The sequence below is a fragment of the Hemiscyllium ocellatum genome, chromosome 19 (assembly GCF_020745735.1).
Source record: "Hemiscyllium ocellatum isolate sHemOce1 chromosome 19, sHemOce1.pat.X.cur, whole genome shotgun sequence".
Classification (NCBI taxonomy): domain Eukaryota; kingdom Metazoa; phylum Chordata; class Chondrichthyes; order Orectolobiformes; family Hemiscylliidae; genus Hemiscyllium; species Hemiscyllium ocellatum.
The window spans coordinates 64,817,509-64,843,430 of NC_083419.1; the positions used below are offsets into that span (position 1 = coordinate 64,817,509).

General features: G+C 42.0%; 1 protein-coding gene across 1 annotated transcript in view; it reads right to left on the reverse strand.

Moving 5' to 3' along the window:
- Positions 1-25,922, reverse strand: part of large1 (LARGE xylosyl- and glucuronyltransferase 1) — a 527,618-nt gene that overhangs the window by 172,100 nt on the left and 329,596 nt on the right. Inside the window, exon 4 of the mRNA XM_060840013.1 lies at positions 5,379-5,665. Within this exon, the coding sequence (XP_060695996.1) occupies positions 5,379-5,665 (287 nt within the window). The remainder of the gene's footprint in view (positions 1-5,378; positions 5,666-25,922) is intronic.

The following is a 25,922-nucleotide window of genomic DNA, read 5'->3' on the forward strand; positions in this document are numbered from 1 at the left end:
CCCTGGCTCTGTGAGGCAGCAGCGTTAACCACTGAGCCACCATGCCATCTGATACTTAACACTTCCAGTTTTCATTTCTATCACTGAGCAGCAATTAAGATCAGGAAAATGGAGGGATTTTACTCCTCACTGGCTCCAAAGGTGATAAAGCCAAATGTACTTTGCCAACTACTGCACTGACTATGAACAATGAGATATTCTCCTCTGTATGTCTTGGTGGATAACCAGGTGAAATCTATACTCAAAGCTAATAGGCAGAATTTCAAAATCACATGATCTTTTTTGTCATTTGGAATCTGGTACTGCTACATTAAAAATCAGGACAAGACTTCAGGACAAAATAAGAAGCAGAGGCCCAGAGTAAATCAAAGTTAATTTTGCTGTGACTGAGAGAGCATGGGAAATGGCTCCCTCTCTGATCAATGCAGGTTGGATCTTTTTCTCAGTAAGCTTTCTAATCAGGAGATAGAATCCCAATCAATAAGTTACTCTTTTGTACTTTTGAAGCACTGCACCTCGGAAGGATGGGACTCAGAATTTGGCCAAGTAAATTCCGTGGGCTGAATTTTAACTCTCTGTGGAATGGATTTTAACTCCAAATGCTTTTGGATGAAATGGAATATAGCCAGCAGTTTTCAATTATTTCTACTACTGTGGTAAAAGATCATAACATATCATTGTTGTTTGGGAACTGAGGTTCTGAAGAAGAGGATTTTAGATTTTAGTTTAATGAAGGACTGAAAGGCATTTTTGAACAGTGAATTAAAAACAAAAATTACAGGGAGTTCTTCGATAATGATTGTTGCGTTCTTGTGCAACCCCGCATTAAAGAAAAATATCACACTTTCAAAACAGCCTTAAAGTGCTGGTGATGTAATTGCGTAACAGACCAACACATGTTTTAAAAGTTTACACTTTAAAAAGTGTCCTCCAATTCGCTAATCATATTACAGTGAATGTACGTCAACGAAATGTGCGTCAGAGCAGAATGACCTGTACAACATTTCAAGTGATGTTAGACAAATGACCAGCAAATCACCCAGGGAGATCATGGTGAAGGTGTTTGCTAAGGTGAGTTTTACAACCCAGAGATTGAGGTCGGAAGCAGGTTTATTTAGAGGTAAGAGGAACGTACCAGAAGTGGGAGCTGGGGGTTGTCCGGAGTTGGTCAGAAAAAACAATCTCCAGAAGGACAAGGCAGTGGAGTTGTGAGAGAGTAGGACGTGCTCTTGTTGAAGATGAGTTTGGGAAACCTATGTTGCCTAGTGAGTGAGCTGTATTTGTTTTAAGGATCTTGGCTAGAGATATTAACTAAAGAAAACAGCATTGAGTGAATGCACAAAATGTTCAAAAAGGAAGCTGATTGGAGCCAAGCCTTCTTATGAAAAAGTTTTAGTACTGAGGCAGGGGACTGAACCTTGTGCTTCTGTAGTCAAGTCTGAGTTTGGTCAAGCTTTTTGGACAGATCTCCAGTGCAGAGCTGAAGGGGTTCACTGTCTGTAACTTATTAAATTCACCCCATGAACTATCTATCTTGCCCCTATGGTTTCCCTCACATTTGATTCCAGCCCCATCCACAAAATAACTTGCCCTTCAGTGGACTTCTCCTGAATACTGGCATCCCTTTAGCTCGCCTCAAGAACATTTGCAGCAAATATCCGAGAGGGGGAATATGGCACGACAATTCTCCCACTGGGACACGGAGTCAGAGAGATGTATAGTTCAGAACCTTTGGTCCAATTGTCCATACCAACCAGATATCCGAACCTAAACTAGTCGCATTTGTCAGCACTTGGCCCACATCCCTCTAAACCTTTCCTATTCATATAACCATCCAGATGCCTTTTAAGTGCTGTAATTGTACCAGCCTCCACCAATTCCTCTGGCAGCTTATTCAATACACATACCACTCTCTGAGTGAAAAAATTACCCCTTAGGTCCCTTGTAAATTTTTCCCCTCTCACCCTAAATCCATGCCCTCGAGTTCTGGACTCCCCCAGCTCAGGGAAAAGACCTTGGCTTTTACTCTATTCATGCCCCTCATGATTTTATAAACCTCTATAAGGTCACCCCCCTGCCTCCGACACTCCAGGGAAAACAGGCCCAACCTTTTCAGCCTCTCCCTATAGCTCAAACCCTCTAACACTGGCAACATCCTTGTAAATCTTTTCTGAACCCTTTCAAGTATCACAACGCCCTTCCGGTCGGAAAGAGACCAGAAGTGCACACAATATTCAAACAGTGGCCTGACCAATGTCCTGTACAGCTGCAACATGACCTCGCAACTCCTTTACTCAATACTCTGACCGATAATGGTTTAAAAGGATGACACGAAGGAGGGGTATCCTATTCCCAGAGGATTGGCAAAGGAGGACACATCACCAAACCCTGGTCCAAAATTGCCACCCAGGTCAGCAATGCCAAAGGTATGTCCTTCTTTGCTGCACTCTTCTCTCTGCCACCTCGCACCCGCTCCCTGCCTCCCACCAAGGCTCAAGCTCTCCCACTCAAACTCTTGCCTGCAACATCTTCCCTCCCTCAGTCTCACCTGTCCCGACCTCCTGGCAGGTGTTCAGTGCTTCCCACTCGCTTTGTTGGGGCGTCTCACCAACTTTCACCCTCCCCCCACCAGTGCCAACAGCTGTACCACCCATCCTTTCCTTTTTTCCCCCATTACAGGAGAAGACAGTCCTTAACAGGACAGAGTGAGCCTGCATGGTGGATGGAGTGCTGGACATGGGGCTCCTCTCCCACCACAAGGAGAGATGCCTGTTCCTTGCAGGAGAAGGCTGGCACTGCTCCTGTGAGGATGCTGAGACATCCACATCCTGATGGAGCACGTTCCACTGCACCTCTCACAGTAAGCCCACTGTCAGTACCATTCTAGCACACCAACTCTAAGCATTGGCGGTCACACCTTCTCCCTTGTGTGTTGCACACGTTCATGGTGAAATGGCTGGCTCCCCCAGAAGCCACACGTTCCAGCATGGGGCATCACTTCATATCCACACAGGATGGACCACAGAGAACCTGGTCCACCATCTGGTGCATGCAGAGCATTGGCTCCAGCTAACACATCTCGCCCCTTGTCTTCCAACCTCCATCTTCTTTCCTGGGCTCTGAGTCTAAAACAGTGAATGAGTTGGTCAGGTGATTCCTGAGGTGTTAAACAAACAGATGCATTGTGACGGCCAGAGATGAAGTGCCCCACAAGTTTGTGTCCTGTAAGGTGCAAGGGTCTGTGTGCAATGTTCTTTCTCTGTTAACTGTCCCTGGCCGTTCTGAGGGTACCCACAAACCATTTTCCTTGCTCATTGTGCACTTTCAATTCCCAGCACAATGGAAAGGGACAGTGAGCACACTCTAAGTGTATCACCACTCTGCCCCTCATTGACCTGAGGCCATGCAAATCTCCGCTGCATATTGCGGAGCTGCACTAAGTCTCATTCACTTGTCAGTCCCACAATCACTGAACTGTAGTGGCTCCCAGAGTTTCACCCTGTATAAGCTTCTGGTTACTTGGCCAACTTCCATCTTCGTTGGGCCACTTAATGTTTCACGCTAGACACTGTTCTGAAATGCTCACCTCCACTGCTAGCTATTATATACTATACTATTAGGAATAAAGAGGGGAGGAGATGGCCTAGTGGTATTATCATTGAACTGTTAATCCAGAGACCCAGGTAAGATTCTAGGGACCTGGGTTCATTTCATATCAGGACAGATGGTGAAATTTCAATTTAATTTTAATACAAGCTTAAGAGTGTAATGATGATCATGAATCCATTGCCATTGGTGGAAATCCCATCTGGTTCACTAATGTCCTTCAGGGAAGGAATCCGCCATTCTTACTCGAGACCCACAGCAATGTCGTCGACTCTTAACTAGCCTCTGGGATGGGCAAAAATGGTAGCCTGGTATATGCCACCCTTATCCCATGAATGAATTAAAAAAAAACACATATTCGCACAGAAGGTAACTTGCCTTACTCAACTTCACCAGAACCAAGTATTTGTGGAAAAGTGGACAAGTTGTTTGATCTGTGGATAAGCAAGATGTGCAAGCTTGGTTCGAGACAATAATCAATACATGGATTCTTTGAAGGACAATGGGTAATTTGAATACATTTTGAGCTTAATGCCAATCTGACCTGGGATTGGTTTCAATGGCTGTCAAATGTTAAAAACTTATGGATTAATGCACTGCATTATAAATGGCAGAACCATCAAGGGATCTTTGTTCCAAAAGGCGATCAGGTTGTACACTGCTTTTGTCCATTGGGTAGTACAAGTATAAAATAAGATCTGATTTCAGGGGTGAGTATGCTTTTGAAACGAAGCCCTGCGATACCTATGATAAGGTCACTAATGTAGAGTGTTGTCATGGGTTTGAGGAGCCTCCTATACACTGTCTGTATGATGTGAATTAGTTTGGGTAGACATTTTGGGATTATGTCCATTAGACATCCAGTGAAAGACAACAGAAAGAAGTGGAACGTATCATTTCCTGGTCACATCATTTTCAAGTCTAATTCTGCAAGTTGCTACTGAGGTTCCTCTTGTCACTGCCCTCAAAAGCAGCTTTCAGGGATTTTTTGCATTAAAATCTATTCTTCATGTAACCTCTGTTCTTAACTGCCTGCTACTTCTGTATAATCACCTTGCTGTTTAACTACCTGGCTATTCATCTTAGATCCGAATCAAACGTAAGAACTGACATTTACCACTTTTTGCAACAGACATGCAGGGATACATCATGTTTTTAGATGGATTTTACCATTTTAGGGGCAATTGTGAGTTTGTAGATATTATCAAACTCATGACACACGTAAAGGTGAAGGGTACAGGTTGAGGAGACTTAACCCATTCTGCAAACTGCCCTTTTTGCCATAGAATATGTGAGGAAAAGACTTGAAGTTATATTAAAATGTCATCTCCCTCGAGTCAGTCCAACTTGTAATTGTGAGAATGCACAATAGCAACAGTGAGCTGGGAGAGATGGTCAGACAGAGATAGAAATAAAGTCAGACAATTGGATTGTTGAAATATCATTGTGCTGGCAGGTATCAGATTGCGATGATAAGCAAAACAAATGTTCATACTTCATCATGCAATTGTGGGCAGGCTTTTAAATATGAAGCCTTTACACATTTTATATGAAAACAGAAAAAAATATCAAGCAGAAGGTAATACTGGGGAAAGCAGGGAAGTGGGAATACTTTGCATTGTTCTGACAAAGAGCTGGTGCAAAGATGACAAGCCAAATCAACTCCATGTGTGTTGTAAATTTTTATCTGTTTTTTGATTACAATCAGGAAAAATTATCAAGAGAGGTGGACATAAGGGGAGAAAACAACTGTCAGAATCAGAATTAATTACCTCACACTTTTCCACAGTGGGTCTTTTGCCACATTCTGAACTATTCCACGCCAATGCATGCACCACCTCGTTGTCTCCTGTGCCTTCCTCTGTGGAATAGCTCTTGGAATGGTTCCTATGGTGATGGACCCGGCTCTGGGCCAGGCTGAGCTGCTTTCGAAGGGCCTGGTTTTCCTCTTCTACCTCTCGCATCCGCACTTCCAGGGATTCCCGCTCTCTCTGGTTGAACACGTACCGTGGGCTGTTTGCCGGGGCTTCATAGGGAGACAACGAAACCGGCTTCTCATCTGCAAAAGGACGGACACCAGTTAAGGTCACAGCAACGAATACTTAGCCATTGCACATTCCCCTCAGACAGGGCTGACCTACAAGTATCGGTGAGGAACCTATTTGACTTAAAATGAGTTGCCTTCCCCAGGGGATTCAGCAGTGCGTAGCACTCTTCTGTTCTTTTCATTTACCTTTTAAAAAAATTTGACTTGATTTATTATTGCCACATGTACCTAAGTACAGTGAAAGGTTTTGTATTCCGTGTACCACAGGCTTATTATACCACACAACAGATTGTAGAACAGAGCAAGGAATGAAAAGTTACAGCTCCAGAGAAGGAGAACAACAAGTAAGATCAACATTAGATTTGAAATTTGAGAGATCTGTTCAGAAGCCTAATAACAGCAGGTAAGAAACTGGTCTTGAGCCTGTTGGTCCATGTGTTTAAGCTTTCGTATTTTCTGCCCGATGGAAGAGATAATAGCCAGGGTGGAAGGGGTCCTTGGTGATGTTAGCTGCCTTTCTGAGGCATCAAGAGGTATACAAGGATCGGAGGTCAGGTCCAGCTGAGATTAATGGGATGGAAAGCCTTGCTGCTGGTCAGGATCCAACCTTGGTTCAATCTGATAGATATCTACAAAATTACAAGATGATTAGGGCAGCACAGTGGCTCAGCGGTTAGCACTGCTGCCTCATAGCGCCTGGGATCCAGGTTCGAGTCCAGCCTCGGCGACACTCTGTGTGGAGTTTGCACGTTCTCCCCGTGTCTGCATGGGTTTCCTTTGGGTGCTCCGGTTTCCTTGCACAGTCCAAAGATGTGCAGGTTAGGGTGGATTGGCCATGCTAAATTGCCCATTGTTTAGGGTAAGTATAGGATAACAGGGTAGAGGAATGGGCCTGGGTGGGTTACACGTCGGAGAGTGGGTGTGGACCTGTTGGGCTGAATGGTGTGTTTCCACACTGTCGGAATTCTATTCTATGAATGGACAGTATAGATAGTTGGAGGTTTCTTCCCAGGGTAGCAATGTTAATCCCTGGGGGACATAGGTTTAAGGTGAAAGGAGATAAGTTTGAAGGAGATGTGAGAATTAAGTTCTTTTTTTAAACACAGAAGGTGATAAGTATCTGCAATGTGCTGCCACAGGAGGAGGTGGAGGCAGATACTATAGCAATGTTTAAGATGCACCTTGACAGGTGTATGGAGTAGGCAAAGACTTGAGGGTTACGGACCACATCGTTTATGAAGGCACAATCTTAGTGTGATGCAGGGGTTGTTCCTGTGCTATACTATTCTTTATTCACTACAGTTAACAGAATCAGAGAATGGCGCAATACAGCAGGAAGTCTTTGGCCAATTATGCCTCTTGGTTCATTAATTACTATTCCTTTGCCTTTTCCCCATCTCCCTGTATCCCTTCAGTTAGTTATCTAGTTTCCTTTCCAACATCTCCATAAATCTCATTTAACTACCCTTTCAGGCAGAATGATCACAATTATTATTGAGTAAAAGGTGGCCTCTTCAACTCACCTTCACACATGAAAAGAAAGTGCTTGGTAGAATTGTGTCAACATAGCCACTGACTGACAATAAACAAAAGCAGATTGGGAAACGGGTTGAGGGGACATGATGGTGTAGATAAATATCATTGGATAAGTCACCCAGCAGCCTAGCCTAATACTGTGAGTACAAGGGTTCAAAACCAATTATGGCAGTTAGCAAAACTATGGCATTTACAAAAATTGGTGAAATACACATTTACTTAAAATTAAATGGATTAATAATTCCAGAATTGAAAGGCTAGTCTCCATAATGGTGACACAATCATTGTCATAAAAACACATCTTGTTCATTTTAGGGAAGGGCCCTTCACCGGTTTGACTAATGTTCTGACATTAGACACACAGTAATGTGGTTGACTCCTAACTGCTTTCTGACATGGCCTAGCAAGTCACGCATTTGCACTATAAGAACATAAGAACCAGGAGCAGGAGTAGGCCATCTGGCTCACCGAGCCTGCTCCATCATTCAATAAGATCATGGATGATCTCTTTGTGGAGTCCCCAGTACTCCAGGTGTGGCCTCACCAGCACCCTATACAGCTGCAGCGTAACCTTCCTGTTTTTAAACTCTATACCTCTAGCAATGAAGGACGATATTCCATTTGCCAACATTTCCATTTCCCAAACTGCTCCACAAATGTTGAACCTGAACTGCAGCAGTTCGAGGTGGCTGCTCATTGTCACGGTTGCAAAGGCAGCTGGGAAAGGATAAGAAATATTGGCCTTACCAGAGACACCATGAAAGAAGCAAAAAGAAAACTCGCTCTTTCAGGGAAACATTTTAGCAAGAAACTCAAACAAATTCCAGTGTAAGTATGTGTTCTTATATGCAGATATTACAGACAGTAATAACTGTTAAAAGGATTTAAGTAAATTCCATAAAGCAAATGCCAAAACAGAAAGTATTTTAGCCAGCCTCTGGGTACCAGTTTCCATGCAGACACCACCACTGTTTTCTGCCGCCATGAAATTTCAGCCCTTATCAGCTGTCTGGCATTCATCCTTTGAAATACCATTTTAACTCAATCATATTATAGCAATTCTAGGACAATGTCTCATTATTCATTGCTAAATCTAATATGGTCTGTTCCCTTGTTGGCTCGAGGCATATTGTTGCAGAAAGCTGTGTTGAGCACTCTCAAGAAGTTCACTACCTTTATAACATGTACAGTCTGCTGATCTCAATCTATACAAAAGTTAAAATATCTAATTAAAACCATTCCAGCCTCGGTGACTTTACAATGCCAGCAGTGTACGATTTTAATGTCCTTTCTATAATAAGACTTCCAAAACTACAGTGATCCAACTGTGACCAAACTGATACTTTGCATAAATTCATTGTTACTTCTTTAATTAGTTACTTTACAGACCTTGTACATTTAAATTTCTGTCACATCAAGAGGCCACGGAGTTAGAAATTTTAAGAGGCTGCAGGCTAAAGCAACTCAGCACACTTCAGTCAAAGATTCCTGATTTTGCATCGCGATGGAAAGGATTTTGAAGATGTGGAAAGGTGGCTGTCTGGTGAAATCACTCACAGGCTAAAACAACATGTATTTTTTGAATATCAACCTGTTCAGACAAGTTATGACGCACCTCTGGGGTAGGCAGATTCAAGTCCAGATTTTCTATACCACAAAGACCCTTATGACCCACATCTATAATTACAATAATTTCTGGCTAATGTCAATCTCTAAATTAACATTTAAAAGCAGATTACCAGTCATTATCACTTTGCTTCTTAGAAGAGCGGATTGCAACTAATTGGATGCCATGTTTTCTTCATTACAATGGTTACTACATTTTAGAAAGTGGCTGCAATCTCTTTGGAAAGTTTTAAAATCATGAACTGTGCTTAGAAGTGCAAAAGTCTTCCTTTCCGTTCAGTGTTTTGGATTGAATTCACAGAATCAAAGAATTTAACAGGAGACCAAAACAGCCACTCAGCTAGTCCCACTCTCCAGCTCGATCTCCATTAACCTTTAACTTCAACATTTTCCAACATATATCCCACTCTCTACTGAAACTTCCTTTGGAATCCTCCTCCACTACTCTCCCAAACAGCACATTTCAAATCCTAACAACTCTCTGAGTAAAAACGTTTCTCCTCATCTCACTCCTAGCTCTCTCGCTGACAATTTTGAAATTGTGACCCCCTAGATACTGACACACCGACTAGTGGAAACAGAATAATCTACTTTACTCTGTCAAAATTATTCATCACTTTGAACACCTCAATAAGGTCACTTCTCAATCTTTCCTGCTTCAAGGATATTAAGCCCAATCCTTTTTGTTTTAATCTTTCCTTGTATCTAAAATCCCCCATTCTTGGTATCATTCCGGTTAATCCAGGGCACTTTCTCCAGGGTTTTAATTCCTCGCTTAAATAAGGTGCTCAGAACTGAACACAATACTCCAAATGTGGTCTGACCAATGATTTGTACTGGTATAACATCACTTCCTTCCTTTTATACTCTATGCCTTTATTTATAAACCCAAGAATCCTATCAGCCTTCTTAACAAATATTTAAATTTGCCTGGCCATCTTCAGAGAAACATGCATATGAACATCGAGGCCCCTCTGCTCCTATTCTCCTCTCTAAGTCATACCATTGACCCTGCGTTGTCTCTCTATGTTTCTTCTACCAAAATACATGGCCTCACATTTCTCTGTATTGAAATTCACCTGCCAGGTCTCTGCCCATTTGGTCAACTTGTCAATGTCTCGTTAGCAGTGAGACACAAGCAAATTGAAGTCACTTAACTTCTGACATCAAATGCATACCATTTCTTAAGTGTTCAACTTGATAAGGAGTAATAGTCATCACTACGCCCACTCAAGTGACTTTCCCCTGTCGCCTAGATCTTCTCGATAAAGGGAGTGAAAAGTTAGCTGGGTTGGATCACGTTGAATTGCACTAAGGTCTACTGAACAGCTACATAGAAGTGTCAGGGCAATACCATGGAATTGGGTTTCACTGCATGTCAAGACTTTTGAGCACACACTGGACAGCTATCCCACAGCTCTGGTTATGATGCTCAGGCAGGAGGAGGGTGCTTTTTAAAAATGATTAATCCTGTGTTTGAACCTTAAGGGTTACTCTGTGTTGCAGTAATGTTATTAGGTTGTTAATCAAGAGACCTTCAGCTGAGTGGCTTGCTCTTGCAATTTTAGAGGGTAGTGTAGTGTCAAGCACAGCGACTGGTGTTCCATAAAGGCCAAACCAGGGAAAGTTAAGAGTCTGCTTCTCTATAAGGCGTTGGTGAACCAGCGAGATGTTCACGACAGTCAGGGGCTGTCTGTCACCGTTACTGATTGACTTACAATTTAAGATTTTAATTAGTTGAACTTCAACTTGATCATCCACCATTGTGGAATTTGAACCTGCGTTTCCAAAACATTAGCCCGACCCTCTTGAATCACTGATGAGGGGTGACTTGATTGAAGCATATAAAGTCTTGGAAGGTTTTGACAAGGTGGACGTGGGGAGGACGTTTCTTTTCATGGAGCAGGCCAAAGCTAAGTGGCACGTTTTCAAATTAACAGGTGACCCTTGAGGACAAAAACTAGAGAAAGTCTGATCTCCAAGGTTACCAATTTGGAATTCTCCACCTTTTGGAAGGCAGTGGAGAGGGGCTCATTGAATATTTTTAAGATAGAAGTAGATAGATTCTTGCAAGGGAGGGGAGTCAAGGGTCATCAAGGTAGATAGGAGTATAGAGTTCAAAACACACACCAGTACATCTTAATGAATGGTGGAAACAGGCTCAAGGGGCTGAATGTTTGCTTCTACTGTGTGGGGCAGCACGGTGGCTCAATGGTTAGCACTGTTGCCTCACAGCGCCAGGGACCCTGGTTCGATTCATGCCTCGGGCGACTGCCTACGTGGAGTTTGCATGTTCTTACTGTGTCCGTGTGGGTTTCCTCCCACAATCTAAAGATGTGCAGATTAGGTGGATTGGCCACTCTAAATTGCCCATAGTGTCAGGTCCATTAGTCAGAGGGAAATGGATCTGGGTGGGTTACTCTTTGGAGAGTCGGTATGGACTTGTTGGGCCAAAAGGGCCTGTTTCCACACTGTAGGGAATTTAATCTCATCTCTATACGAATTGCTCATGATATCCTAACTGTTTTCCCTGTGAAATGGCCAAGAAAGCCTTCAGCCTGCAGTTCGCCACCATTTACTCAATGAATGCACATATGGCTTGACATGAACAAGTTAAATAAAAAAAGCAACACCTATATTCATGCTTCTTTGGATCTGAAGTGCTCTAGGTCTTTGACTGGAAGCTGCAGTGACCTCCTTGTCAAAATAATTGCTCTAATCCGTATCAATGGTCCTTCTACAATAGCCGCCTTTTGCATCTCCGCTGCCTCCCTATATCAGTCACTGAGAAATGAAAGGTCACATCTCATGATGTAATGAATATTGGAACACCTTGATTGTCATCGGTCTTTTGTTCATTCACCTATCCAGCTCACTCACTCTGACATATCACTGCTCAGTTTCCATTGAGGCTTGTAGGCAAGAACTGACAGAAGATAGGCAGCTGTCAAAGAATGTTCATCATGTCGTTCAAAACACATTAACTGAAGATAGCGTGACATTTCATGGCTGGGAATCCTGCGTGGCAATCAGGCTGCATGCTATGTTCGACACACATTCTCTTGTTGACATTGTGGTATTGCTAGTGCCCTTGACTTTCTAGCTGGTACAGTTGTTAGAAATCATTTCTTTAAAAGTCTCTGTTAAAAATGACTTTCTAACTTTTCAAAAAGAAACAAGTTATACTTTCACAGAACTGCAAAGTAAAATCCAGCATTTTTTCACTTTAGATCCTAAGTTCCTAAATTATGATCATACATTATGAACATCAAAATTCTAAGTTTTGGACTTTTTAATCTTCTCTGGATAACACTGTCAATCATTCCTTAAATGTTAACCTGGAGATAGTGAGGACTGCAGATGCTGGAGATCAGACTGGATAAAGAGTGGAGCTGGAAAATGCACAGCAGGTCAAGCAGTGTCAGAGGAGGAGGGGAGTCGACATTTCAGGTTGGAATCTTTCGCTGGGACTGTCAAATGCCAAACTCCCATGGTAACATCAGTTTTTCTCAGAAATTTGACACCTAGTTTAGATTTTGGTTTTGAAATTTTCCTTGATTAATTTAAAGAGTAGCTTCATCTCTTAGGGACCCTGATTGGATTTTAGCCTCGGGTGACTGTCTGTATGGAGTTCCTCTGGGTGCTCTGGTTTCCTCCCACTATCCAAAGATGTGCAGAATGGCTTGGCCATGCTAAATTGCCCATAGTGGAGGCTGGGTGGATTAGCCATGGGAAAGGCAGGGTTATAGAGATAGGGTAGGGGTTGGGTCTGGATGGGATGCTGTTCGGACGGTTGATGTGGACTTGATGGGCCAAATGGCTTGCTTCTACACTGTGGGGATTCTATGATCACATTCCTGTATATCAGTTTGAAATAACTGAGTGCTGTGGATTCTTCTGGGGCACCCCTAATGGGCAACTCGTAACAAGGTAATTCTTTTACACCAATTCGTTAGGACATTCCAAACATGGTGATTTGAATTTGATGCTATCTTTCCAACGTTCCTTGATAGTGCAGAAGATAAGCTGAAGATGTAAATTGTTTTAATCATAAGCTATTGATTATTTGAATATTTGTGATGTAATGTTTGAACCATGATCTGATTGTATTTCCTCAAGCAATCTGTACTTCATTAAAAAAAAAGAACTAATTTTTCCACTATCATTTCCACTTTGATTTTTCCCACAGGCACCCAGAAAATTGTGAAAACATTCACAACCTTCACAAGATATTGATTCACACTTCTGGTGTTTGGTAGTGGTCCTAACCCAAGCTAGGAACACACTTTCAAAAGCTGGTACCTGAATTAAATGTGCAGGTTTAATTGATGGTTCGGATTTCCCCACACCCTGAGAGTATGCCATTTCTGGCAAAATTTAATCAAATCTTTATGTAATCCTGGTCAATAACTTTTTTTTCTTATTTTTGCCTGCATTTTCCTAATACGTAATTACTACAGCCACTAGAATTTTGAAATCACTCATAAAATTTGAGACTTAGATGGAAATACCACCTGATGGACTACTGCTCATTTTTCATTGGTTAACATTTGAGATAGAATCCATTTTCTTATTAAAACAGTTGTCTTTTAAATAATAACACACAGGTATTGGTTCTAGTTCAGTGTCTTAGTGTTCGATACAGAGTTATAGAGTTTGATATTGAGTTCGATACAGCTCTCTCAACTGAGGATCCATTTGCGACATTTCTACTAAAGGTGATGGCCTCATTTTTCCTTTTTTTTTACTTTGAGTTTCAAAAATATTGTAAGATCAGAATTTTCACATCACCGCCCACTGCACAGATTTATTCTGCCTAATCCTATGAGTCTGAGTTCTTGTCAGGAAACAATGCAGGATGTTCCTTTTGTAGCACCTTAGTTTCTTTCACATCCGGTTGTTCTAATATTCTCAAAGAAGCCAATATTTTGGAACCAACCAGGTCATTCCCCAAGGGAAAAAACATTCATCCCTTGAATAGAGATTTGTTGCAACTACATCTTCTCCATTTTGTAATTCAATGCATGGGCCAACTTCAAGTCTGTAACCTCTGTGTATGCATCCAGTTACGATTTTCTTTTTCATTAGCCCCTCTGGAACACAAAGTGTAACATTATCTGCTTTCAGGTGGGTAACACAGATGTTTGTGTTTAGCACTGCTACCTTACAGCGCCAGGGACCTGGGGTCAATTCCACCCTCGGTTTGCGTGGAGTTTGCACATTCTCCCCATGTCTATATGGGTTTCTGCTGGGTGCCCTGGTTTCCTCCCACAGTCCAAAGATGTACAGGTCAGGTGGATTGGCCGTGCTAAGTTGGCCACAGTTGAAAATTGTTGCGCTGGAAAGGCACAGCAGGTCAGGCGTCACCCGAGGAGCAGGAGAGTCAACGTTTTGGGCATAAGCTCTTCATCAGGAATGTGGGGCTGAGAGATAAATAGGAGAGTTGGGGGTGGGGCTGAGGGAAGGTAGCTGGGAAGATGAGAGGCAGATGCAGGTGGTAGTGGTGGGGGGTGTGGGAGGTGATGGTGTTAGGTCGAAGGGGGTGGGTGGACCGGAGAGGTGGGAGGAAGATGGACAAGTCAAGAGGGCAGTGCCGGGTGAGGGTAGCTCATAGTGCCCAGGGATGTCAGGCAAAGTGGGTAAGCAATAGGAAAGACAGGGTTACAGGGAAAGGTTAGGGTGATGGGTCAGAGTGGAATGCTTTTCAGAGGGTCGGTGTGGACTCGATGGGCTGAATGGCTTCTTCCATACTGTCAGGATTCTATGATCAGTGATCACTCTGCTTTCATGTTTCTAAATAGATTTACTGGGTTTCCTCCTTGAATAGTAAGTTAAGGAAATATCTCTCCCTTTGAAATACAAATATTCAGATCGCCTAGTGATTTGATTCACTTTAACAATAATCAAGGAAGAAACTTCTAGACTTTCCTGTGCCACCTCTCACTTTTTGGTAGGTTCTGAAGGATCACTCTTTGCTGGTACCATTGCTATGGTTTTAATACCTATTTCTTTCCAATTTTCTGAAGGTTCCTGAGGTGATCTCTCGTCCTGCAGTTGGTCTCCCATTTAACTTCCAATAATTAATGGTAGTCTGCCCAGTCTCATTCCAGTGGAAGCATATTGTTTGTTTATTGCATGTTTAGATTCTAGCCTTTCTCCTTCATTATTTTGATGCCCTTCAGTTTATTATTTTTGTTTTTAATTTAGGTAAAGATGAAAACCTTTTTCCATCCCCAGACTTCCGGTTTCATTGTTGATCCATATGGGAATTTCATTTCCCTACATGTGATTGTCTGGTCAGAAATCACAGGTACATGATAGCACTGCGACTTCACAGATTTTTGATCCATCTAAATAAGTCTTAGATGTTACCAGATTACTATCTTGGAATTATTCCATGATCATGATTCCCCACACATTCTCAAAGCTGTTCTCTAACTTCAGTGATCAAAATCATTGATCCCACTGCAATTCCTCTTTCTTTTTCAAATTCACAAATGGCTGGTTAGGTTTTGTTTTCATAGCTCGAAAGATTAACTGGTGTGCTTCAGCGACAAATTCATAACTATGCAATATCTTAACAGCTTCATAGTCTGTAGACTCCTGACAACTTGGTACATAGATTCATAGCTTTAGCCAACAGGAAACTGTGTGACACTGAGGTCCAAGCATCTTTCGACTACTTTAGTGAAACATCATTAACATCATTGCCTGCAAATGTACACATTCATTGTAAATTTCTGGTTAATTCTAATCTGTTATTGAAATAAGATTAATCCTCTGAACTGCTATTTCTTCTTTCTTCATTTACTGTGACCTTTTCTTTAGTCTAAAATCATGATGGGTATGGATGGATAAGGTGTCTTTTCCCTGGTGTGGAGGATTCCATGACTAAGAGTCACATTTTTAAAGTGAAAGGAGAGAGATTGAGAAAAGACATGAGGAGCAAATGTTTTGAACATCCTGTGTTGAATGACCTTCCAAAGGAAGGGGTGGAAGTAGGCAGTTAAAACTTTTAAAAGACACTTACTAAGTGCGTGAATAAGAAAGGTTTGAAAAGATATGGGGTCAAACGCAAGCAGGTGGGACGAGTTTAATTTGGGATTATGTTCAGCATGGACTGGTTGGACATGCTGTCAGACTCTATAATCATGTTGCCCAAGTTCTGTCTTTCTCTGGAGCTCCTTATTTTTCCCATTCTTTTTTGTTCTTTTCTCCCCTAATTCAAGCTTTTAAAAAAATGTATTCCCTTTCTTTTACCTGTAATTCTAGTTTTTTTTAAAATTTCTAACTGAATAACAAATTCACAACCCTTTGAGAGAAGTAATTTCTACTCACCTCAGGTTTTAAATCTGCTCACCCCAGTCTGAAACCATTTCTCCTTCTATCATCACGAGAACCTGCTTTTATTTTACTTAGATTCCCCACAGTGTGGAAACAGGCTCTTCGGCCTAGCAAGTCCATACCGACCCTCCGAAGAATAACCCACCCAGATCCATCCCTTTTACTTCAACATAACTACTAACTCTCTCAGTTTAGCTTCAGTCAAAGATTTCAAAGAAGCCATTTTACATCTTCTACTCCCAGAAATACCTTATCTGTAGCCAAAGCCATTTTGAAATCCCAAACCTTGTTATATTTCTCATAACAGCTCTTCTGTTTCTATGCTCAGCACAGGTGTGGCTCAGTGGTTAGCACTACAGCCTCACAACGTCAGGGACCCGGGTTCGATTCCAGCCTCAAGCGACTGTCTATGTGGAGTTTGCACGTTCTCTTTGTGTCTGTACGGGTTTCCTCCCACAATCCGAATATGTGTAGGTTAGGTGGATTAGCCACGCTAAATTGCTCATGGTGTTAGGTGCATTAGTCGGGGGAAATGTAGAGGGAATGGGTCTGGGTGGGTTACTCTTCGGAGGGTCGGTATGGACTTACTAGGCCGAAGAGCCTGTTTCCACACTGTGAGGAATCTAAGTCATTCCTAGGCACTCAGTCTTTAAAGATAATCTCAGATTTCCCTGACCCCAAAACTCAAAGAACTTTAGATTCTTGACAAGTGAATTCCTGACCACAAAACCCAGCTTGATAGATCATTGTGTCTTTTTTCTGCTTACCATGAAGGTCATTCACTGAACAAATTCACAAGAAGCTGCCAATGAACTTTGAACGAAAAAAAACATTTGTTGTAACACAAAACAAAAGAACACAAACTATAAAATTCTACATGAGAACTATTTGAAAAGTCTTGATATAGATATTTAAATAACGCCTATGGACACTCAAACCATAGTACGAATGTCAACACTACATTTATGCCAAATCTTCTTGGTCAACTGTAATTGCCAAAACCAATATTTCATTTTGGCAAACTTTTGAGTATCCATTTGATGCTTTTTCCTTCAATTAAAATCTCTACCCCAGACAATCTCAGTTTATTATTACTACTGAACATGAGTTTCTTCAAACAGCTATCTTCTTAGAAACCTCCAAAGTCGTTTGCTTCAGGCGGTATCTTCTAAGCAACTTTGGATTTCTCCCTAACCCAGATTGTTTGAGGGCGATTGCTGACAAGCACATCTGCTGCAATGGACCTATTCTCTCTGGGAGAAAGAAACTGTGTGTGACTAACATCCCCCTCTAGTTTATAAAGCTCAAGGCATCAAATACCTCAGCAATTAACTCCATGGGGCGCTTCTGAGTCATTTAGTTAAAAAGCGCTTTATTTGGAATGACATGTTTTAAACTCATTTTTAATAAAGACTTTCTGACCCTTTTTTAAAAAGAAAATCAGACCTTCACAGAACTGAAAACCAAAATTGATTTATTTCTCCTTTGGAATGTAAGCCCTTAAATGACAATGATATATTATCGTTCAGCTCAATAACCACTGATTAATTGTATTCCTGGTCTACCTTTATTCTTTTTCATAACCAACATAAAGCAATCTGAATTATGAACACTACCACTGAAGTGCTCCCCAGTTGATTACTTCCTCACCTGCCTAGTGTCCTTCCCCAAAACATAGGCCAAGAAACATCCTCTCTTATTAGATTTGCTATGTTCCTTCTCCTGACTGCGCTTTGAAAATTCTGCTTCCCGTGTGCCTTTCACATAATTATATCCCAGTTAACCTGAAGACAGTTGAGATTCCCAACTCTTGCTGGTCTATTGTTCCTGCAGACTTGCTTACAGGTTGACTTTTGGTCTCCCTCTGACTGTTGAAACCACACAACCTCATTTATGATCCTTCTACCAGCCCTCTTCACTGCTATAATTACCATTCGGACTTTTTTGTATCCATCTGTCAATCCTGTCTGAAAACCATGCAACTGGGAATATCGAGTGTCATTCCTGCCCTTTCTTCAGCCATTTCTCAGTTGTAGAAACATAATCCTAATCCCATGTGACAATTTGTACTGTCAGCACATCTGCCTTTTTCTCTCTAAACGTCTTGCATTGAACTATAATATTACTTAACACGGCTAAATCCCCTCGTTGTCTATTTTCTAACCTTGGTTAACTCAGCCTTCTCAACACATTTACTAATTAGAAATCGAGCTGAAATTAACCAAATCAGGATTGGAACTGAGACCTCTCTGATCCAAATGGTTTACAGTCATAGAGTCATAGAAATGTACAGCATGGAAACAGACCCTTCGGTCCAACCTGTCCATGCCGACCAGAGATCCCAAACTAACCAGAAGGGCCAATAGGTTGAGAAGTGGCAGATGGAGTTTAATTCAGATAACTGCGAGGTGCTGCATTTTGGGAAAGCAAATCTTAGCAGGACTTATATTCTCAATGGTAAGGTCCTAGGGAGTGCTGCTGAACAAAGAGACCTTGGAGTGCAGGTTCAGATCTCCTTGAAAGTGGAGTTGCAGGTAGACAGGATAGTGAAGGCGGCGTTTGGTATGCTTTCCTTTATTGGTCAGAATATTGAGTACAGGAGTTGGGAGATCATGTTGCTGCTGTACAGGACATTGATTAGGCCACTGTTGGAATATTGCATGCAATTCTGGCCTCCTTCCTATCAGAAAGATGTTGTGAAACTTGAAAGGGTTCAGAAAAGATTTACAAGGATTTGCCAGGGTTAGAGGATTTGAGCTATAGGGAGAGTCTGAACAGGCTGGGGCCTTTTTTCCCTGGAGTGTTGGAGGCTGAGGGGTGACCTTGTAGAGGTTTACAAAATTATGAGGGGCATGGATAGGTTAAATAGGCAAAGGCTTTTCCCTGGGGTCAGGGAGTCCAGAACTAGAGGGCATAGGTTTAGGGTGATGGGGTAAGATATAAAAGAGACCTACAGGGCAACTTTTTCACACAGAGGGTGGTATGAGTATGGCATGAGCTGCCAGAGGATGTGGTGGAGGCTGGTACAATTGCAACATTTAAGAGGCATTTGGATGGGTATATGAGTAGGAAGGATTTGGAGGGATATGGGCCGGGTGCTGGCAGGTGGGACTAGATTGGGTTGGGATATCTGATCGGCATGGACGGGTTGGACCAAAGAGTCCGTTTCCATGCTGTACATCGCTATGACTCTATGACAGTGTCATAGGCCTGAGGTTCTACAGCCACATCCTCACTGATTTTCCATCCAACAAAATGTCAGAAGCAGGGCTGTTTACAAAAAATTGTACAAGACCATTTACAACTCTTCAAACAATGAAGCAGTATGGGTATGTATCTAGCAAGTGCTCAGTAGGTTTGAACTGCTGAATGGTGCACTGTTGCTGGGTTGAAATCCTGGAATGTCCTTTACGACCATTCTGGGTCATATTTACACCGTGTGGACAATGGTGGTTCCTGAAGGCAGCTCACCATCTCTTGCATGGGGAATTAGCCAGGTGCAATAAAGGTTGGCCTTGAATGTTCAACAAAACATGGTCATTCCTATCCTCCATAAACACAAGCAACATGCTCATATCCCACAGAAATCCAATTATGAAGAACAACTATCAAGCCATCATTCTCTTTAATGTCCCTCTCAGAATGCAAGCCTTCAATCCCACGTTCAGTAAAATGTTGTTTTATCACAGCATATGTTGAGGGTCCTGAGGGTTCCCCTGGATATTAAGATATCATCTACTCTCATCTCCGTACACAGAAAGGGGCCATAACAATTCATCTAAGGCATTTACAATAGGCATCCAGCCTTCTTCATTTTAACGCCAGCATCCTATCCTTCCACCCCTTTCTCCCTCAAGCATTTATCAACTTCTCTTCAAGTGCTTCCATTGTAGTCACCTTGACTATTTTCTTTCATTTCAAGATTCTAATCAGTCTCCTGGTAAAGGAAATATGTCTTCTCAAGTCGTTATTGGATCGATTAGTGATAGTTTCATTTTGATACATTTGGCTCTAGGTTCACCTGCAAGTGGGAACACATTTGCTTTTCATAATCCATCAAAACACTTCATGGTCTTTTAAAAAATCCATCAGGTCGACCCACAGCCTCAGGTACATGTGTCCTACCAGTAGAGTAAGGCAAGTAATAAAAGAGATTTATGCTGAAAGAGCTTTTCTTTTGAAAAGTGTCTTCATCATTGAGATGGAAGGAAACATGGCCCCAATTTGTCCTTGTACAAAACAGCAGAGATAAATGATTAAATGCTGATCAGAAGGCCATGCTCCTTTTCAAGCAGTGACAACACAGAGTTTATTTGAAAGAGTCCAGGTTTAATATCACCTGATGTCACTGCTGAATCTGAGAGTACTCACTCAGATTTTGTGCTGAAATGTCAGGAGGGATGCTTGTAACTTCAAAGGAAAGAGTGTCACCACTGAACCAGAGATGACATTAGAATTAATGCACGATAAAAATACAATATATTTTATTCATCAAAAGTTAATTATGACTACGTGTCTTATCTGTGACAGAAATCTAATAAAGTACACTTTTATAATAAGACTCCATGATATTATTTCCTCCTATTGTTATAGAATAATTAAAATGAGATATACCACTTATAAACTTCGACATGAGGAGTCTTTGTGGAATTGAAATGCTAAATATTTAAAAATGGATTATCACTCTCAGGCTGCAAGTGGCGCTGAAGTACTCAGATTTGAAAACTAAATTAAACGTGAATTCTATATTAAAAGTTACAGTTATTTCAAACAATCCGATATTTGCTAAAACTAACTGCAGATAGCATTGATATTAATGTTTAATCAGAAATCTTCCATTCAAATCACATCTTACTCATTGCACGCTCTTACAAGGCTCAGAAATATAAATGGATATGCAGGTGGTCACAGTTATCAGGTCTCAATCTTGAGAAAGAAAGAAGAAAAGATTTTAAAGAAAAGAAAATGGAAAGAAAAAAATACAGAGAAAGAGTTGCCCTCAGAACACTCCATGAAATTGAAGTGATCTCACTGAAACACACAAAATGTTTACAGGAGTTTACAGGGCTGGAAGGGTGCTTCACATCAGCTAAGAAACACTGAGACCAGACACACAATATCTCCATTAAGGACAAGTCATTCAGAAGCCCTACAATGAGGAAGCAGGCCCTTTGGCCAATCGAGGTCCACTGACCCTCTAAAGAGCATCCCACCCAGACCCATGCTCCCACCCTACAACCCTGAGTTTCCCATTGGAAATCCACCCAAGCCACACATCCCTGGACACTATGGGACAATTTAGCACGGCCAACCCATCTAACCTGCACATCTTTAAACTGTTGGAGAAAACAGGGGCACGCAGGGGAAACCTACGCAGAAACACAGGGAAAATGTGCAAACTCTACAAAGTCACTCGAGGCTGGAATCGAACGTGGTTCCTGGGTGCTGTGAGACAGTGCTGCTGACCACTGAGCCACCGTGCCATCCCATGTTTAGAACTGAGGCGAGAACTAATTGCTTGAGAGAGTGGTGAATCTTTGCAATTTCCCAAATCAGAGGTCTGTGAAGGCTTACTTATTGAGTATATGTAAGACAGAATTTGATAGATTTCCAGATTCTAAAGATATCAAGCCATATAGAAAGAGTACAGGTTAGTGGAGTTGAGGCAGAAGATCAGCCATGTTCTAATAGAATGGCAGAGGTGGATCAAGGGGCTAAATGGTCTGACTTGTCCTATCTTTCAAAAGAGCAATGAGAGCAATAACTGGTCACTTGCTTTTTTTAGATTAGATTAGATTAGATTACTTACAGTGTGGAAACAGGCCCTTCGGCCCAACAAGTCCACACCGACCCGCCGAAGCGCAACCCACCCATACCCCTACATTTACTCCTTACCTAACACTACGGGCAATTTAGCATGGCCAATTCACCTGACCTGCACATCTTTGGAGGAAACCGGAGCACCCGGAGGAAACCCACGCAGACACGGGGAGAATGTGCAAACTCCACACAGTCAGTCGCCTGAGGTGGGAATTGAACCCAGGTCTCTGGCGCTGTGAGGCAGCAGTGCTAACCACTGTGTCACTGTGCCGCCCAATGGCTGTTGTTGAATGACAAATATTGGTGTGGGCAATATACTGTTGGGGTTGAGAAATGGGAACACTTGTACCCATCTGAGGGGTTAGATGGAGCCTCAGTTTAGTATCTATATCTCCAATAACACAGCTCTCCTTCAGTAATGCACAGGGTGCAGACCTAGAGCTCAGTTTCAGCAGCATCTTAGAGGAGAAACAAGAGGCAAGGCAGTTTGTGGATGGAATTCCAGAGCTTACTACAGCCATGAAGCATCAGTCTGGTGAAGTGATTAACCCTCGGGATGTTATGCTGGTACATATGTGACACATGTATAACATGCTGAATGTTTTGTATTCGACTCGTGTTACCTCGTGTATGTGAGGTGGCTGCTGTGTAAATGGACTTTCAAGAGATTGGACAAAATGCTGCTTTTTCCTTTATAAATATGCAGGGACACAGTTTAAAATGCAATGACTGTTGCCGAAGAGAGGGCAAGTAGGACACAGAAAGAGGTGCAGGAAGAAACATGCACATTTTACCATAAGAGACGATGCTTTATAGTCGGTGGTAATCATTCACTCCAAATGGGCAGTATTTTTCTTCTGGGATGTCGCAGAGACTAGTACTTAACTCTCTTTTGCACAGGGCCAAATGGCCTACTCCTGCACCACTTGTCTATTGGCTACAAAATGAAAATCCGATTTCTTTCACAGCAGAGACTATGAAAGGAAAGAGTGATGTCGATTTATGGAAGGCGTTTAATATGCTTGCCTTTATTGGTCAGTGCATTGAAACAGGAGTTGGGATGTCATGTTGAAACTGTACAGGACCTTGGTGAGGCCATTTTTGGAATAGTGAGTTCAGTTCTGGTTTCCTTGAAAGGGTTTGAGCTGGAGGGAGGGGCTGAATAGGCTGGGGCTATTTTTCCTAGAGCACCGGAGACTGAGAGGTGAACTTATAGAGGTTTATAAAATCAGGAGGGGCGTGGATAGGTTCACTGGCCAAAGTCTTTTCTCCAGGGTAGGAAAGTCCAAAACTAGAGGGTAAAGGTTAAGATGAGAAAGGAAAGATAATAAAAGGGACCTAACAGGCAACTTTTTCATAGAGATGGTGGCGCATGTATGAAACGAGCTACCAGAGGAAGTGGTGGAGGTTGGTACAATTACAACACTTAAAAGGCATCTGGATGTGTACATGAATAGGAAGGGTTTAGAGGGATATGGGCCAAATATTGGCAAATAGGACTAGGTTAATTTAAGATAGCTGGCCGGCATGGACGAGTTGGACTGAAGCAACTGTTTCCATGCTGTATAATTCAATGACTCTAGAACAATATACTGAAAACCACAGAAAATGTCAAACACAGTTCTGCCCCTCCCCTCCCCTCCTTCCCATTGTAAGGACTATGGAAAAAGTACAGTAAGATTCCATGAGAAATGGATTGCTAATGCTTCCATTAGTGGAGTTCATGACTGCTGAGCATGCTGGGATAGTTTGCATTCATTTACTCCCCTTACTGGGGAGGAATCTGAAACAGTTGCAAGAGTATGTGCGGACATCAGTTTGCATTTCTATTGGAAAACTTCATGCACGATAATCTGTCAAAACACGAAAAGTTGAAGATTGCGCATTCCAGACATGAGCAGAAACTCACAAGATTATTAGCAGACACTCACACCTGCTTCTTATTGACATAAGTTGATAATGCAAACTTGGTCAGGTGACCTTTAGTACGATGTAAATAAAATTGTGGAGAGGGATCGTTATTCAAATGCCACTTGCTTGTTTGCATGACAGTGCAAGACTAACAACAGTTAGCTGGTCTGAGCAATGGGAAATATAGACATATAAAAACCCCACCAATTTACCTCAGAGGGCCATACAGTAGTGGCAGGTTGTAGCAAAACAAGCATTAAAAATGCTCACACTCAAACAATAGGACAAACATTACAGTATGTTATAACCAATGTTTTCTGATGACAATCATGCTGTCCTTTCTATTCCCTTGCACCATCTTCCCCATCTTCCTATCCGCTCAGAAGGATGGTACACAAGAATCCAATTTTTCATACTCAAAATAATTATGTAGCACCTTTCATGATTTCCAACTAATTAAGCACTTTTAAAGCAGGAAATTGCAGCAACCAATCTATAGATAGCTGAGCCCACAAACAGAAATGCGGTAATGACTAACGAAACCATCTTTCAGTCTTGGTTGAGGAAAAAATGTTGGCCAGGACAAGGACTCCCTTGATATTCTTTAGGAGAGGCAGTGGGGTTTATGGAGGCAATTCCAGAGGTTATGGTCTTAAAGGTAAGTCAAGGTCACCAATGAGGAGCAGCTGAAATTGGGGATGTTGAAGATGCTATAGTGGGAGGAGTGTAGGTATGTCAGAAGGTAGCAGTGCTCAAGGAGGTTGTCGAGACAGATAGGAGCCAGGGCCAAGGGGGAATTTGAAAACAAGAGATGAGAATTTCAAAATTCCTCACTTATCACTTCATCCCCAAGCCTAATTCTCTTTCTATCACAACATGGAGGATGCAGTGAGGAAATTGTTGCAGTCTGCAGGTCAAGTTTGATCATATCCAAGGGGAAGCTCTTGTCAAAATGGAAAGAGGAGAACAGGCTCTGAAAGTTGTCAAACTCAATGTTGAAGCTGAAAGATTGGAAACTGCGTTGTAGAAAAAACGAGATGTTTGATCCGAGAAGATTACTTAATATTCACTAGAAGAAGAGGAGGACATCCAAGAGGTCAAATTGTGGTGGTTCAGGAATTAACGTGGCAAATAACCAGACACTTGAGGCTGTGCTTGTGGGCCGAACATTGGAATTAAGCAAGGCGATCCTGAGCTCTGAAGAAGAGTCCTCTAGCTTGCTCTCTCTCCATGGATGCTGCCTGACCTGATGTGATTGCCAGCATTTTTTGTTTTTAGTTCACCTCTGATCTCAGCTTGGTTTCCCCAAAGTACAGGAGACTACCTTAGTACATCCAGACTTCAGGCACTTTACAAACGCTGACTCTTCAATTCATTCTCTCACAGAATATCCACCCAAACCTCATTGGATTCACTCAGTGAGCCTTTCTGAAGATGATGCTGCAATTTTCCATTAGTTCTTGCTTTAGACAACGTTAAGCCACAGCTTAACAGGGATTCAATTTAAAGAAAACACAATCCTTTTTATTGCTATAGTTCTGATTGACAGCTCTTGTCACTCAGTGAAAAGAGTTATCCTCATCTAAAGTAATCTGTTTAATGCGTGATTAGTGCCCACAAACTAAGGGTCTTTAATCCTCCCTCTGCTTTGAATCCAGTAATAAAACTTCAAAGACTTTGTAGGATACTTCCGCTCTGCTGAGTGAGTGCAGGTTTCAATGCTCTCGGCTGGAAGAAAGTTCTCCCAAGAACTTTATTTTAATTCCAGTTAAAATCCAGCCACGGGGACCAGCTAATTATCAATGCATTAAGTAGCAAACAATATTTCAGGAAATCAAACTAGCTAGCCTCCCCTCCTACTCCTGCACCAAATACACATCCTTTTATTCTTACTGATACTTTCTTGATGCACTTTCAACCAAACTATTGCCAACAGCAGAGAGGGAGGGGGGGGGGATCAAAACAGAGGCAGATATTCCAATATTCCTCTGACCAGGAAATGAGCCTGCCCTTCAGAGCCCATTCACAAATC